General features: G+C 38.8%; 1 protein-coding gene across 3 annotated transcripts in view; it reads right to left on the bottom strand.

Moving 5' to 3' along the window:
* Nucleotides 1-18028, bottom strand: part of pcdh11 (protocadherin 11) — a 156817-nt gene that overhangs the window by 75820 nt on the left and 62969 nt on the right. For 2 of the 3 annotated variants that reach the window (XM_077531811.1, XM_077531812.1), the window contains exon 4: nucleotides 8344-8403. The exons of the other annotated variant lie outside the window; for it this stretch is intronic. In XM_077531811.1, coding sequence (XP_077387937.1) covers nucleotides 8344-8403 — 60 coding nt within the window. The remainder of the gene's footprint in view (nucleotides 1-8343; nucleotides 8404-18028) is intronic. 3 annotated transcript variants of the gene reach the window in all.

Here is an 18028-nt window from a genome sequence, read left to right as displayed (position 1 = left end):
TCTGCCAGGGGCTCGTTTCAGTATTGCTCAAAAAACAAAACGGACAACTGAGAAGATGAAAGGGTTTAGCAAATTCAGTCCTAAATTGCTCTCCGTCTTTGTTCTTCAGCACTTATCTTCCAACGTATTTAGCTTGTTTGGAAACAAAATCACAAATACTGTCGATGTCAAGTCGTTACATTGGCTATTCTTGCACAAAGAGCTGAGGACTGGCATCAATGTCCTCCCACCACACTTTACACATTTCACAGGAAGAGATAGAGGCCAGGATACATCACTGAGACATGAAGCCTTTGAATAATACTTCATGAATAAATTAATTAAAAGAACCTCTTAAATAACTTAGACCATGACTGTGAATCTTGAGCAAGTTATGATTAAAGTTTCATCTGTGAATCAATAAATTAAAAGTTTTTAGATTCCAAATTTTTGGTTGATCTATTTCCATTTTAACTCCAAGTTTTCTCAACCAATAGTTTGGTTTGTCAAGTGGTATTTGTTAGCAAAGAAGTGGAAAAAAAACTCCAAGCATTTTCCATAAAACATTTTGAAGGGATGGGGCTCAGACTAAGGAAGGGCCCATTAAAATGTGGTTCATTTCCAAGTGGATGCTGCTGGAATCTTAATGTAATAAGCAGGAGGCTATAGTGTCGATGGAGGTGTACATTTTGGTGCTGATACAAATTAGGATTGCTCGTCCTTGGTGGAGGTCTGCGCTCTACTGAGTGCCATCCTAGTTAATGTCTATTGACAGGCGAGATCGAGAGAGGGCTTAATTTACGTTAACTGCAAAACTTTGGAGATGTATTTCTTAAGAAATCCAGCTTAGTCCGGACCACCATGCAAACTAATGAACCTTTTTCTTTGCTTTGTTAGAGTCATTAACCATGGGACTCTAACCTAAAGTTTTCCTCTATTGGCAAACAGTTGCATGGTAGCAACCTTACCGGGGGAATTCCTGTCAAAGTGGAAAGTAGAAATTTAAGGTAAAACTTTTTTAATTGTGCTATTGTGCTGCAATATCTTCACACGGTTTTATTGTTTTGGTGTGTTTTTTAACTATATATATATATATATATATATATATATATATATATATATATATAACAATAGAATATGCTGCTGCTTTTCAACACCGCAGAGGCATTTCATAAATGTTAAATGTAAATTATATCGCAATTTCATTGCTCAGTCTTGCCAAAACATTCAATCAACATGATTAATTATTTCATATAATTTTGTCATAATGATATATGCTAATGGGAAAACTTGGGCCATGTTTTTCGTGTTGTATCCATGTGTCAAGTTGGTCTCATGTGATGCATTTTAATTTGATGTTGTTGTAGTTATTGACAATAACACCTGCTGCACGATCTGTCAAATAAAAGTCCAATATGTAATTTAACTCGATGTTATCCACAAGTCAGGATAAAATGCTTTTACATTTTCAATTTAGGGTACCAGAGCAGTTGGACTGGCGACATGGAGTGCACAATGACTTTCCATTAATAGGTTGAGAGTGTCAGGAGAGCCCAGTCTGTGCAGAGATTTCCATGTGGATATGGCCTGTGGCACTGGGGTACATGCCCCCAGCCATCTGGGCTGATTTGACAAATGATTCTCCATCAAAGGCCTGTGCACTGATTTGTGTGGTAATTGATTGGAAGGGAGGTCTTCAAATCCCTGATTGGTTTAGGTGGATATAGAGGGGAGATATTGTGTGGCATGTGCAAGGAATAGGCAGCCATCAGGAGAGAGGGGGCAAGTACAGAGCAGGAGATCTGGGAAACTAAATGCTGAACTGGGCGTGATTTCTACTTTAACAGACTTCTAATGGCATGTTGTAAGATATTTGTTCTTTTTGTAAGAAGGGAATGATTTGGTTGCAATACAAGTTGCTTGATGTTTTTTCCCCCCCTATGCACCTGCCACAATATCCGATTTGTTGTGTCACCATGGGGATTGGATTTCACCATTCCAAAAGAAGAATTTGGTTTGTAATTAAATATCATTGATTGGTACAAGTCAGGGTCCAATATACAAGTAGATATATGAGCATGGCAGAAACACATTAAATATTCCTTCATCACTTTCTCCTGAATTTTTGATGCCATTAGCACTTGTTGAAATTGTGGGAGAGAAATAATGTGGGTTGAGACATTTACATGCCATCAAAAAGTCCTTTACCCGATGTAAACACTGACGCACAGACAATGACATGATGCAAATAGACGTCATTTCCGCATCTTACGCTCTAGTGCAGGGGTGTCAAACATACGGATTAGGCCCGCAAAGGGGTTTATTAATCTGGCCCGTGAGATGATTGTGTAAAGTAAAATAAATAAATAAATAATAAATAAAAACTTGGAATGTCGAACTAATTCATCATCCGGCCACAATCAAAACATAAATTTGTAATTTCACAAGCAGTCCTCAGATGAGCAATGCAATTTGTACGGGCACCGTCCTGGATGTCATTATTTTACACACAACTTAAAGTTACACTTTGTTTATTATTTATTTATTTATTTATTTTTTTAAATCATAGACCGACATAAACTTGTTAACACATTCACTGCCAGCCCAGCAAAAATGCATCATTTGACGTATTTTTCCGTCAATGGCAGTGAATGAGTTAAAGATGACACAAATTCAATTACCGGTAGTACAAATAGATATAACAAGGATTAACGGCGTTTTAATGTCATTAACTGCGCAATGCAATGCATTCTGGCAACAATATATATATATATATATGCAAAACAGGTAGATTTTACACGCCCAGAACTCATTAGTGCTGCGTTCCATTCGCATTTGTGTTATTTTTCGGAACAATATGTTTACAGCTGAGCTCCGTAATTTAGGGCTGTCCACGAAAATCTGCGTAAACCAATTGTTTTTAAGTTATAAACTGTTATTTTCCCGATGTGGCCCACTTGGTAATATATTTTCCTCCATGCGCCCCCTGAGCTAACATGAATTTGACACCCTTGGTCTAGTGTCAATAAAAAACATATTGTATTTGTATCACCACACTAATAAAGCAGTCGGTTTACTCCTCGCTCCAAAAGTCTGGTTCTATGCTACATCTCAGTTTCGCCATTTTTTTTAGATATGTATTTTTTTTACCTGTTTGTGTATTTTTGTTTAGCTGCGCGCCAGATGCACGGACTACACTCACACCGTGGCATTTTCGCCACAAAGACAGAAAATAACGTGAAAATATCGCAGAGAAATCAATGCATTCAAGTTATACTCATTTAGCGAGTATCATCAAAGCAATGGATGAACTACTGTGTACCCCAGCAATAATTCATTCAATTTAATTGAACATATGGAGAGCGAAGGGAATAAGATACAGTTTAAAAACATTTTGCGTTTTTTTTTTTTTTTTAAATATATAATTTTCGTTTGACCAAATATTCTGGTTAGAAAAGGGGCAACCCAGGAGTCTTATTTTGGAATTTAAAAACCCAGAAAAGAGCCGATATGCCAATTTGGGGGTTTTAAAAGGTTTATGGATTGAAAGTAAGCATAGTCATTGATATCTATTGAGGATGACAACAGCCTTAAAAGGAGCATAATACTGGAATGAAAAGGAGAAATTCTGAATTATTATTTATGATAGAATATCGATGACTTATCTCCACTTACCGATCATAACTTTAGGTACACTCATATTTTGTGGCGATACTAAAACCATCATGGAAAATCCTGCCTTTGCAATGATGTTCATTGGCATTGTCATAAATGTGATAATTCAACAATATGCGTTTTGTGGTTGTAGTTTGTACAGTCTGTGTAGTCAATACAAATAGCCATGAAGCATTTTTTGATCCATTTATAGTGCCTATTCTCATTAAAGCGGCGGGCAAGCTGTGTTAGGACGAGAGGCGGGGTACATCCTGCACTGGTCGCAGCAGAGCATTGTGGGTATATAACTAGCAGGAAGCAAAAAAGAAAAACAAAACAACAACAACAGCTCAAATGGAGACTTTTTAAAATTGCTGTACACTGTACCTTGAAGCTGTTAAGTTAGATGTTCTTTTGATAAAGAAAGAGACCAGCGTGGCCTGTTAATGTGACTGTGACAGTGGCTGACTGCCTTTATTACACGGGAGGCTGGTTGCGCCGCATACGTTTTCCTGTTTGATCCAGACATGTGGTTGTTGGTAGTGACAGACGCCACATCGCACTCCCAGAGGCCACAAATGACCTTTCAGATTGTCTTTTTTTTTTTTTTTTTTTTTTTTTACCCAATAACAAACTTATTTCTTTGACTATGACCACCAATAAGCTTTTACGCCTGCTATCTATCAAGACAACCTTACATGAATAATTGTCACGTCCTATTGGAGACATGTTGAGAAGATGCACACTTGCCTCGCTTGCCGCACATCTGCAGCTTGATGCCTTTAATAGAAACTTAATTGCTGTATGACGGCCCTCTTGTTTGGATCCCAGGGTGATTTTCTTTTATCATGCAGAATGAATCATCATTAGGGTGTGCTTATTCAGTGGCCATTTCTTGACTTAAAATGCTGCTGCATGCTGTTTTTTAAAGCATTTATATTAACATGCTACACGCTAGCTTCCCAGGATGAATGCACATGAAGAGGAGGGGGGAGTATACCGAGCTCATTACTCAACTTTCCTATTGTTGGATGATTTGTTACAGGGGCGGAGTTTGTTTATGTGGGGCAAACACATTGGTGAAAGGACATCTTGATGCACAGCTGTAATTTGTCTTCAGTATTTCTGAGCTGGTACAAAATGAGGAGTAGTCAGGCCTCATACTATCTGAGGTACTTGAACCCCACCCCCCCATCCTTTGCCCTCTCCATCTGTCAGCTTACTGTATGATATTGTACATGTGTATGTGCGTACGCATTCAACAATAGCACAAACACATTAATTAGCCTCACAGGGTGACATAAAAACACCACCATTTACTACTCACATAATTCCTATTTGCTTTCTATTTTAGAAGTTCCCAGTGTGACATGAGTATGACATTGCTGTTAATATGCAGCGGGGAAAAAAATCCATGTATGCGCTCATTATTGTGCACTACTTGTGGTTTAATGAGAAACACTTCTTCATGCTGCAGCCTTGTGAAAAACTGACACAATTTTCTACCGCCTGAAGCCTGGTGTCAGAATTATGATCTTAGCCTCACCCCTTACCCGGACTGCCATACTGTAATGATGCTCTGAGGTGAGCCCACTCATCAATTATTCACAGAATCCAAGATTTTCACTCTTAATCTTCTTGCCAGCTAGAGGAGACCATTTAAGAAAACTAGCAGAGAAACTAAGAGGAGCGGGAGTGGGAAGGGAAAAAAAAAATGAAGGCGGCAAGTTGCTTGGCGGGTGAATGAGAGAGTTTGCGGTGAGCAGACAATGCATTCCATGTGAGTGTAATTGTAGTTTAACAATATGTGGGCCTTGGGGACTTCCACTATGCAGTATATGGCCTTTAGACTAAGGTCGCTATGGAAACCAAAGGACCCCAACGACCCGCGGTGCCCACCCACTCGGACAGCCGTTAATCATCTTTGCTCAGATCCTGGCACTGCAGAATTTGGCCAATGTGTCAAGAAGCAATTATATATACCCGATCTCCTTCCTCCCCTCTCCTTCCCCATCTCCCACTCTCTTAGTATAATCACAGAGCAGCACGTTTAAAAGCCCTCTCGTCATTACACTATCTTGAGGAGAGGGCGGGGGGTGGGGGGGTGCACACAATTCAGATGAGGAAAAGACATGCAAAAAGACAGAGGATATTCCATTCAGACAACCATTATAAATGTGAATATTCTTGTTCATATGAATCATATCCAGTCATTTGCTCGCTCACTTAACAGGCTCCCGAGATGACTGACGTGCTAAATTACCCCAGCTGGCCCATTGCAATGGCGGCACATTTTGGGTCGGCGCAGATCACGAAGACTAATGGGAGCTGACGAGAGGGAGATTATGTTCTGCTGCTAACAGCTAAAATGCAAAGAAGCCCATCCACAAAACCAGACATAAGCAAATTGATGCACAGAAACAGAACAGAGTTAAGGAAAAGGAACGTCACGCTATATGAGACAGGTCGAATGTAATATTGTCCCGAATGCCTACGGTAATAACCTACTGAAGAATTGTTCCATCCTTGCGTGAAGGACATGTTGCCTTCTGATCACAACTTGATAGCCTCTTCTCATGATTTCTCCATGACAAAAATGAAGGAAGGGTGTCGTATTTTATTCGTATTTACTGTCCTCCCACCGTCTGCACTAGCCAAAGTCATTTCTCGACAGCGAGCTGTACATTAGCTATACAGAAGCGCACACAGCTTTTGACCAGTTGATGATAGGCTGCCAGACAGGTTCCCGCCATTGAGCTTTTTTATTGAGGCCGTTCGCTCCTCGCTGTGCCGCCACTGCCACTCATCCACCCGAAAAATGGACACACAGTCAATTATGACACATCCGCGGCTAAGTGAACTGAGATTGTGTGAATTTCGCTGCATAACACATTATCACATTGGGGAATGGCACAGAAGCAGAAGTGGAAAGTTGCTTCAAAAGACTTGACGTCATTAGCGTGTGGTCGGTGATGACTCTAACTCTGCATGAATTGGTATAATTAACATTGAATACATATACACAAGTTGCAACAGCCAATCAAACGAGAAACACATTAAAGCATAAAAAAGTTTTGATGACCTACTTTACTAAAACAAGTACAGCCGTGTGTGCTTATGTGCCAAATCCCCCCCCAAAAAATCATACACCGTATTTTCCGCACTATAAGGCGCACCGCATTATAAGGCGCACCTTCAATGAATGACATATTTTAAGACTTTTTCCATATATAAGGTGCAACAGTAGAGGCTGGGGTTACATTATGCATCCATTAGATGGTGCTGCGCTAAAAGGGAATATCAACAAAACAGTCAGATAGGTCAGTCAAACTTTATTAATAGATTATAATCCAGCTTTCTGACAACTCCATTCACTCCCAAAATGAAAAAAAAAACCAAACAGCTGATTTATTATTTTCTCTGAGGTAAAGTATTAGTATTAGCTAGCGATCCAAGATGGCGGGATCTTCTGCACATGTGCGTCACCGATCGTGCAGGGTCACCGATAGCGTCTTGACAGCGAGACCTGTTGCGGCTCAATATTGATCCATATATAAGGCGCACTGGATTGTAAGGTGCATGGTCAGCTTTTGAAAAAATTGAAGGCTTTTAGGTGCTCCTTATAGTGCGGAAAATATGGTACATTGTTTTTGAATTTTGTGCCATTTTTGGCCTTTTATAGAGTATATATAGAGTTAATAGTTGAACAAACGACTCCTCCAGATTTGATTTCAGCTGTATAGTTTCTTATGAAATATGAGTTATTTTGGTGACTATTTTTCTATCCCGGAAGTAAGACGCTTGCTAAAACCCCGCCTCAGCTCATACGGCTGCCACACCCTTTTTATGATGTTGTCCTAAAGTCGACTGCTTCCCCCATCGCCCACAAAACAGTAAATACTTCGTCAGGCGTGTCAGGGTTCGTTCAAAGTTGCAAACGTTTGCCAGAAGTTTTAATGTTTTCTTTTTTCTTGCCGCAAAGACATTTTGAATGGCAAGTGAACGTTAAAACTTTAAACGAACCCTTACAAGAAATCAACATTAACTACCTTTGCAAACACTTGGTGGGATTCGGGTTTATGAGTTTGAGTTTGAGTTTAGTTTATTAAAAGGACAGTGTGCAGTAACATTAAAAAGATGGCTGCACCAGATTTAGCAAAATGCTAATTTCCATCTGTAGTCCTCATAAAATAAAATTACATAACAGTTAAAAACTACATACAAACAACATACGAAGCACCAAAATTACATTCAACTAACATGTGCCCTTATGCCCTTAACATTTGCACTGTGGTCTATTTTGAAATAGTATTGCTCAGAAAGAGGCTGATCACTTCTTGGAGAAAGTGGGCGTGTGTTTAGTCTGCAGGGGCGGTACAATGGTTGCTCACTCATTCTTACACATAAGATTGAGGACCCAATCATTTTCTTGGATTGGGTTGAGCTGGTGCTTAGAGAGCAGGAATGTTCAGAGATGGGTGAATGGAGGAAAACACACATTGGGAGGTGTTTTTGGTGAGGAATTAACATTTTAACATGGCTAAAAGCTAAAACAAAACAAACAAAAAAAAGTTGATTTTACTACTATAATGTGATCTATTTAAATCATTATTATTCTACTTCATCATTTGGGTCCATGTTGAATGCCCACTTTATCACCAAACTTGATAGAGTTAAGTGTTATTTTCTGGATTCCAAGGCAGATCTTACCTTATGAGGACAAATGGGCGGTGGAGAGTTAAAAGACTTCTCTGGAGTCTGGATCGCATTCTACAAGAAAAACACATTATCAGGGGCATGTTTCATGGGAGGTCATCTCCTGTAAATACTCATTGATAGAAGTTGCAGCTTATTTCCTTCCTGTAGGAGCACTTTGGGAGATATTTTAGTGGGTTTCAGCAACTGAATAAACAAGCCTGTGCCAGCTGACCGCTAATCCAAGACCTGCAGCTTTTGTTGAGCGTCATATTAAATCTTCATCATGTTCATATCTATCCGACATCACGTGAGCACGGATGATGGTTTTGTCTTGCTTTCTAGTCTAAACCATTATTTCCGTCTGCAAAGATTATAAACCCTTCTTTGCGGGAAGATTTCCCCAAAACATATGTCTATTTGTTGGAATGCTTTTTTTAGGTTAAATGATTATCACATTGTTAATATACAAGTACATTGCCTGCATACAAGAAAACCCCATTAACAAGCAGACACGAGGTATGTCAACAAGCCAACAACAGATGGTCCCACTGCTTGTGATTATGCAAAGATCCAAATTATTTGCATACTCACAGTTCAATGGTGAAAAAAAAAAAAAAAAAAAAAACGGAAACAGTGAGGTGTCTTGAGCTGACCTTAGTGAGAGATAAAACGCACAAATGTATGAGGAGAAGCCAGCAGGAAAGTGATAGCCGAGCGGAAGATCTTTGGGAGCCCACCGAGGAGCTGTGAGCCGTGTCCTGGGAAGACCCTGTTGTTTTTTAAGCAGGTGCTTTCAATTATGCCCTCATATCCGAACATGCAGCTGGGGCACGTTTAATGGCGCCCCGTACGGCATCACCAGGACAGATGTGACACTCAACTTTAGACTCTTAACATCTATATTTAATTGTATGGAAGGAAAACACCTCGCTGGCCGACCTAACCAAGTGAGGATTGGAAAAAAAACAAAAAAAAACACAGCAAGGCTTTTACTGCAGCATAAACACCACATTCATGAAATATAAATGAATAAATGGGCCTAGCTGGGACAATGAATTTAGTCGACAAAATTTTCCCTGCAGATTGAGTAGGCTATGTAACCATGATACCATCTAATTGATGTGACAAATAAACATGAGTTATCGTCTTGGGGGACAGATGCAAGAAACGGTTGCTTTGTTTGAGTGCACACAAACACACATATTCATACATTCATCTAGACAGAGCGATTTCCACCAATGCCCTTCATTCCAAACTATCCCCTAAAAATTATGTGTCGTTTACTGATCGAGCTGGAAGAGCAAAATCTTTTGCAGCAAGCCAAATGACTTTTCCCCGTGTCACTATCACCTGGACCACCCACCTGCGTGCAAAACACCATGATCCTAATGTTCCAGCTCTACAAAAGCTCTTTGCCAGCCGACGTGAACATTACATGGGCACAAAAAAAAAAAAAAAAAAGTCTGAGTGGAGCTGCTAACCCTGCAGAGTAGAAAGCTTTTCCATCTCATTAGCCTTGTCACCTTTTTAATGAACTGCTAACAGGGTAACGTGACCACAAAGAAACAATGAACAGAGTGAAAAGCAGTACTGATCAAATCATACCTTAAAAAACAAAAACAAAAAAAATAGTATGGTGGCTTTTAATAAAGAACATGGTGTATCCGTGCCTTGTTTTTTTTTTTTCTTTAGCATTAACACCAGTGGTAATATTACTTTTCAGAATTTTTAACAAGTTACAAACTTCGCTGAGCACGAAATCAATCAATCAATGTTTGACATATGACACATTTTTTTTAAGATACAAATTATATCATTTTAGCTTAGCTTCGTTAGCATCTGACAATCACTTTACATTGGATTTTAGCTTTCGACTAGTAAACCTGTGTGGTTGAAAAAATGCTTTTGGACGAGCCCACATAGCTGAAAGTGAAATTAAACTCCTCAAATGCTGAGGCCTACAGATTTTTATTTTAAATAACAACCCAAAGTAATACACTGACTTTGTTAGTCAAACATTGAAATACATCTTTCCTAACCACTACACAGCCAAGCAAGGGCTGGATTCAAATCTCTTGGCTAAACTCAACCAATCTGGTTAACTCCAACACACCTATTTACGTACATAGAACCAGGAAGAAAAAGACCTGAATTATTGCCTCCATCAATTTTGTTGAATCTTAAAGTGTATGCTTTTAATTCACATTGAATTTACATTACACATTGCCTCATGACATTTATTTAAAAATCAGGATTAAAAGTAAACAAGAGTGGGTATTCAATTTTCAGAAACCATTTTAATCTAAGAGTGCAAATATTATAGAAGATGCAATATTTACAAATAAAAATGAGCTCCCCAAACAGCCTTGATTATCACTAATTCAGTTCACACACAGCAAGGAGCCTCATCGAAACCTACGCTGACATTTCAGCACACATTAGCCCACAGACATCAACATCTTATTGGTTATCTATGCGTTTTCAACTTTTCATTATTGCTGTTGTGCACATTTGTGAGCAAACTATGCATACAAAGCAAGCTATGAATCAAAACTATTGAGTTAATAATTTTCGCACTCAAATAAAGAGAACATAAAAGGGGACAGAGAGTCATATTTTCACTAGAACACCTTACACCGAAATTTGTTTGACAATGCTTGCTGTAGAGAGTCTCCGATTACACCACATATTGATGTTTTTGTCTTTTCAGAGTGCTAAAGTTTATTTATTTATATATTTATTTATTTTTTTGGTAATTTGATGGGCGCTGGAATAACAGCTGGGGAAACGGAAAGATGCATGAAACATGATCATTTTTGTCCGATTTCTTGGAAATGTGCAGTTTTTGCAGGTTTTAGCTGTTTTGTTATATGGTCGAAATATATAACATATTATATATTTATAGTTTTTACCAAAATGAAACACACCTTGGATCGACATGCAAGATTAGCCCGAGTATAAATAGTAATCCGGTCACAAGTCAACATGCCAACCTCCCCCAACAAGCCCCGCAAAAATAAACAAGAACTCTATTCAGTGCTTGGTGGACAGCGACTTGAGACACATTTTGTGTTTCGAGCGCCATCAACTCAACTTCCAGCATCCACACACCTTATACGCCTTATGCACTGCTGCCAACACTAAAATATTCCAGGCTACATTTAGTCATTTTCAGCAGCTCTATACGGTAGGTACTGTATAGTGCCTGACTTGCGCTGCTTGCTATACAGATGCAGTCCTCCCTTCCTAATGAAATGCAACCCTCACTGGGCTTAAAGTGGCAATGTAGGATTATCAAATGCCCTTGATCATGTGATTGTTATTGATTTATTTTTTGGTGGCACATAGAACTAAATCCAGGGTGAGAGGAGCTCTTGACCGTGCAGAATGTAAGAAGTTAAAAAAAAAAAATGAAAAAAAAAGATCAGACTTAACATTTTGCTTATCAGAGTTAAATAGAGTTAAAATATTTATATAAATTGTTCAATGGCTGCACAGGCGTCAATGTTTTTCTTTCATGTTGAGTCAATTGGTTTGGGATAGCCTCACTATTTTAATATTGGGATGTACATAAATGTAGTGTAGAATATTTGCCTTTGAAAACAACAACAACTAGGCTTTGGATGTCTGAACCCCCCGACTGATTTTCTCGACTAAACTCCTTCCCCCTGCCCCCCATGGCACCCTGCTGCTGTTCATTAGAAAACGCTGAGCCCAGGGCTATTTTGCAGGGTTTCAATCCCCGCATTATTATTTAGCTACTCGCTTTGGACATGCAATCAAAGGGACACGCAATATGCGCAACACTTGTACCGCAAAGCAATGCCTTTTCTGCGATGCCCAGACTGAAATCCTGTTATGACGAGCCAGCAGATCTGTGGCGCAAATCGTCCCTCAAAAAAACATGAAAAAAAAAAAAAAAAAAACTCTTCTTTATCCTCAGTGTACCATCACCTCCAATTAATGTCACCGCCAGGACCAAAATGAGACGTATCAAAACAATTATTTTGATGTGGCTTCAAGCAGCACAAAATTTCAATGTGAATGGCACCGGAACCTTGGATCATTATAATGCCTGCTTACAGGCCGAAAAAGCCCATCAAAAATGATTGAATATCATTTTAATGGGTAAAAACCTACAAGGCCTTCATACTGTCTACCTGACATGTTATTGATAGACCACGTCAGTCAAGCTAAAGAACACAAGGACAGCACACCGACAGGCTGACAAGACGTAAGCAGACTGCCTTCCATCTTCCTCTCTCGCCTGGCATGTTTATCTTGTATGTGAGCGCAGCGCAGCACCGTGCATATGCATACACGACGACGGAGGTTCACAAAAGCGGCGCCTGAGGGAAGCTGTGCTTATAGCACACGCAGACACTTTGAAACAGTGCCAGGGCGGGCCTCATTTGCAAAGCGATTTGACAACAACAGTAGAATACTTCACCACTTCAGACCAAATTTTAGTGAAACCAACTGGTATGGATGCCGCGTTTGCGGAGAGAAGAGATCTGTGAGGGTAAGATCCAGTGTCTTGCGAGTGCGCTTTGAGTGCGGCTTGTTGGGAGACCTCGCGTTGCACCAGTGCGATGCGATGATTGCTTTGGCAGGGGAAGAGGGTCTAATTTACATGAGAGGGAGTTCTGGAGTCACACGGGAGCTTGCCTTTGACCAACATGCCAACAACCCTCTGGAAAAACAATGCAATTACAACTCGTAAGGCAGTTGAGTTTAAAAAAAAACAACTTTTTTTCAAAAAACAATGTGAACCACACAAATGTAATATTTATGTGCAATTTCTGTATATTTTTTCTATACCCTAAAATTCCATGAATAACACGTAACCGTGTATAATATGCCCACTCAGAATAACCCTTAAAAAGCTCTTTTTTTTTTTTTTTTTTTTTCCCCCCTGTACTCTCGTGCCTATGTTTACGGTCTTTCAGAGTAGTTTTAAAATTGTGTTTTTGAAATTTAAACTTGTAATTGCATTATGTGAATTGAGTTACGTTTATACACTACTCAGTTATTCTATACATATTAAATATATTTTTCTAACAACCCCTAGGTAGTGCCTAGCTAGGTACAGGCAATTGTCTAAATCTTGTATATACCCAAATTCAATTTGGCATCCTTTTGGTTTCTTGATTAAAAAAAATAAAATAAATACTATTATTTGCGGGATTTTACAGCATATATTCAAGGTTTGGCAATATGTTTTTTGGCTCACTATATGTAGAAAACATGTTTGTTTTTTTTCTCTTAAAGGGATTGATACCTAATTCTTCTCCAACACAACATCACACACCTGCCAGAGGATCACCAGTCACCATGAACTGTATATTTTGTTCTTTTTTTTTTTTTTTATCCTCCTCTCTTCACTTTAATTCACAAGAGCTTCTGCTGCCATGGATTGTTTTGACAAGCGCAATATTGCAGTGGATTAACAAGAATAGGATTCAATACCATGTGGCTTTATAATCTGAAATATGACAAGGAAGTTTAATATTACATTTGTTTTTGTAAACAGCTGTTAGTTTTTTTTTTTTTTTTTTTTTTTTTAAATAAGCGGGGTTTGTTTGTCAGGGTGAAACTGGATAATTAAGTAGCATAGGGGTGATTCTCTGATGCAGCCTCTGAACTGAAGAGAATGCTTGAAGCAATGGTAGTTACTACAAAAACGGCCAGCAGGTGGCAGCAGCGTTTAAGAAATCAACCAGGGCCATGATGCAAAAAGCTCGTTTCCTCACTGTTTTAAACACATTGTGATTAATGATGAAACTTACCTATATTCTAATGCTAATTGCTGCAAAATGGAAACAGAAAGAAGCATACTTTTTTCCTGATAAAAAAAAAGACGCGCTAATCTTTCTTTTGGTAGTTTCCGTGTTTTTTTTTTTCTTTTTAATAGCAATAGAACACAATATTCTGCAAGCCTGGAAAAATCAGTCAACATCCAGTAAAGCAGCCAGGAGTGAAGGGGGTTGCTTGAGTGAAATTCACTGGGAGTGAATGAGTTAAAAATTCAAAAACAAATAACATCCTCCCTTTTTGTGGAATGGTATAGTCTCCAAATGACTTTTGGCTCATACACACCATGTATTGTAAAAGCACAAAAACAATGAACATATGTTCCAGTTGCTTACTGTACCTTCAGATGTTGTTAAAGTCAAATTATTTGTGTATCATTTGTTTATGACAATCAATGGGGTTAAAGCATGGTATGATGTTTGGCAATGCTCTGGATATGCACAATTATGACACCCAACTGTTTTCAATTAATCTATGGAAGGTTCAAAATGGGTGTTTCTCCCTTTTGTTGCGCCTGTCCTAGCTTTTTTTTTTTAACTTCTTGCAGGCATCAAATTCAACATAAGTGAATATTTACAATTAAACAATGACATTTATCTGTTCGACCATTAAATATCTTGTCTAAGTAGCGTATCCAGTTGATCACAGATTGATAATAAATGATGGTTTTATGTTTTTACGAGGGATGTTGGATACCAGTTATTCAGATCGATACCAGTACGAGTATTCAACTCTTAAGTAGTCGATACCGAAAGTACCACTAGCCACAAAAACAAAAACAAGATAAAGATATTTTTTTTTTAAAGAACTATATGCCAATCTATATTTTTTTCCTTCAAATTGCATGAAATTAATGGTTAATTTTATCTTCTTTTAATTTCTAGTTTTTAGTCCCTGATTGTAAAATGCCCAGAAAGTACTGATACGTTGAAACAAGGCCTGGTTTTGCCTACGATACTGATAACTGGTACTTGTCCATCCATAGTTTTTATTCTATTGATGTTTTACACAATGTCCCAACTTCATTGGAATTGGGGTTTGCATAAAAAGCACAAGTTCACCTTGAGGTATACTGGCTATATTAAGATGGCCTACTTAGGAATGGTTCTACATTTTATGCGTAAATTGATTTTTTTTTTTCACTATTTAAAACTTTTGTAAAAGTGAAAGGTCGATGTCTCCTTTCAGATGAAAATTCAACAAATAGTTTTGTTTTTTTCTAACTCACCATATTGAGGCCACAAGAAACGAGACTACAAACTGAAAATCTCTCTAATCCATTAATAATTCTGGGTGACTTTCCAAGATAAATACTCGGCTTTGTCTTGATAAAAGCGTCTCGCTTCGTTTAAGTGTCTTTGGGATGCGGCTCAATCCACATGGCGGGAAACACACTTGTACACTTGACCATATAATGTGGCATGTTTGTCACAAGCCGGAATGCATTTCTCTCTTCAAAGTACATTTCTTGGCCTGCTCTCGTCACTCACTCCCTCGGACCAATTTGTCGCTCTAAGCTTCGCCGCGCTGCTGCCAGTGCCTGGATGATAGCAGTGGGCCTCTCTGATCCAGGCAGTGGCGAGGGAGCAGGCCAAGTGTTACGCGAGCCACCCTGAGACAACCGGCAGGCACTTATGCCGGCCGATGAACGCCTACATGGCAGGCGGCGACTGGCAATGCAGACTCTTTCCATTCGACACACAATGCAGTTCATTTACTGTCTTGGGATGTTTGTTTTGAGCTTGTGCATTGCATGCATTGCAAAGTCTCTTTTCTGAGCCAGGTCAAGACTGTAATGAGGTCCCCTTGGGGAAAAATAAAACCCACACAGAGTTCACAGAAGAGGTTCTTCTGAATTTATGTAGAGTCAAATTGATGTCATTGTGGGTGGCTAGACAGCTTGGTGCTTCGTTTTGTGACCATGCTCATAATCCATAACACTCACATCTCAAATCATCTTTTCCTGTTAAAATGAATGAATTTGCCATTAATCTGTTCCATAACCCCCCCCCCCCCCCAAAAAAAAAAAAATGTCAACATAAGTGTGTGTAACATGTTAAGTTTCAGGAGGTCATGTAATTGTGTCAGCATTCATGTATTGTTGTTGACACATGACTAATTTGAAATTAGCTTTTTAAACTTGGTAGATCTGCTATACCAGTCAATAAATCCCGTCCTGCATACATCCCTCTCAGGAGCACACGGCAATAAATAAAAAAAATAAAAAAACACATCTCATCATTATTCCTGTTTTAAACAAGTAATGCTCTCATTCAAATGCTTGAGCCATTTTACTGTTAAGCTTATTAGCAACAGTCAACCAATTTACTACTGCTGTTTTCGCTCTGGCTGGGTGAATAGAGCATTAAGTGTATTCAAAATTACATTAGATCCATGTTGTTATTGACTGCTTCTCATAGCCAGGCCAAATGTTATTTTGACAAATTATGTTACTGTATGCATGAGCAAACGCTCTGCACTTCAGTATATTCGTGTAGTATCTTCGCGCGGCTTGTGTTTTGATAGTCCAAAAGTGAAATTGCTAAATGCATGCTAATCAACTCGGTGTTTGACAACTTACAGAGAAGCTGTTCTGTTTTGATGAGCTGCATACTCTGCTCCCTGTAGAGGTGCTCAAAATCAACCCCCAGACACCGTTGCTTTTCGCCTCCACCTTTTGCAACCACGTTGAGAATTAAATACTGCATGCATGGTTAATGCAATTTCACATTCATTGCTAAGTGTTTCAAGGTCTGGCAACAACCATGCCAGACCCGACAATCAAACCACTTGAACAAGACCTCTTTTGATTGCCTGACAATGAAGGGCCTGATTTAGCGGTACTATAAGATCTCAAATAGCTGGTGCTAAATTGTGTGCTCATGCTAACACTTTGCGTATGTCATTGGTTTGTGTGTTGCATGCGATTTAAGATCTTTTACTAAGTTCCCCAAAAGAATTTGCTAACTTGCTAACCAAAATGTAACATGTTAACTAACTTTAATAGATAGCACATAACATGCTGTTTGACAACATACGTAAAAGTGGTGGACACTGTTGATTTTAAATGAGATTTTGGCACTTTAGAAAGTGCGGGTGCTTTTTGCCATGGTGCATTTAGATGAGCACCACAAGCATAAAATAAACACAACTTTACTTTTTTCACCCGAGGTTCACCCCGTACTGAGAAAGGCGAGGAGGCTGTAGTCCCTCAGACGAGCTGGTGACAGGCATCAGTGAGATCCAGGAAATGCCAAAGCACAATGCGAGGTATAAATTCATGTCAAGTAGGCAAGGAAGGCCAAGGGGACGCGCTGCCTCCCTATTTGTACTGGTGTACCTTCTCGCAATGGTTAGATGAGCATGAAAACAAATGCCGGAAAAAAAAAAAAAAGGTTTACTAGTTGCTATATTTACGGAAAAAAATGTCATGACTCAAATGCTGTCATAGCACAACAAATTACGAAGAGTATAATAACAATACTAAATGGTAATCAAAGGGGGAGGGACAATAACAATAAATAAACAATTTAACAGAGTTGCTGTAACAGGCTGCCAACTCATAGCAGCTCTGATTTAAAAAAAATAATAATAAAATAATTTTTTTTTAAAAACTATTGAAGTGATGGAAATGGAAGCGTTAGCAGAGAGTTACATAAAACAAATCTTTTAATTCCACAATTTCGGAGAAACTAGCAGCTGAGATAACATTGATTTCAGTTGTCACAGTGCTGCAAAATGACCCAGACACAAGAAATGCAGAGTTGAAAGTTTTGTGGCAGGTTCCAAGTCAGCACTTTGATCAATCAGATGCTCCAAAATTTCATTGCAAAATAGACAGCATATTGCGGAAATTGTTAGCGTTTGAAACATGTTTACATCT

This window comes from Festucalex cinctus, chromosome 9 (assembly GCF_051991245.1).
Source record: "Festucalex cinctus isolate MCC-2025b chromosome 9, RoL_Fcin_1.0, whole genome shotgun sequence".
NCBI lineage: Eukaryota > Metazoa > Chordata > Actinopteri > Syngnathiformes > Syngnathidae > Festucalex > Festucalex cinctus.
The sequence above is the reverse complement of the archived record's forward strand: the minus strand, read 5'-3'. Positions and strand labels throughout refer to the sequence as shown.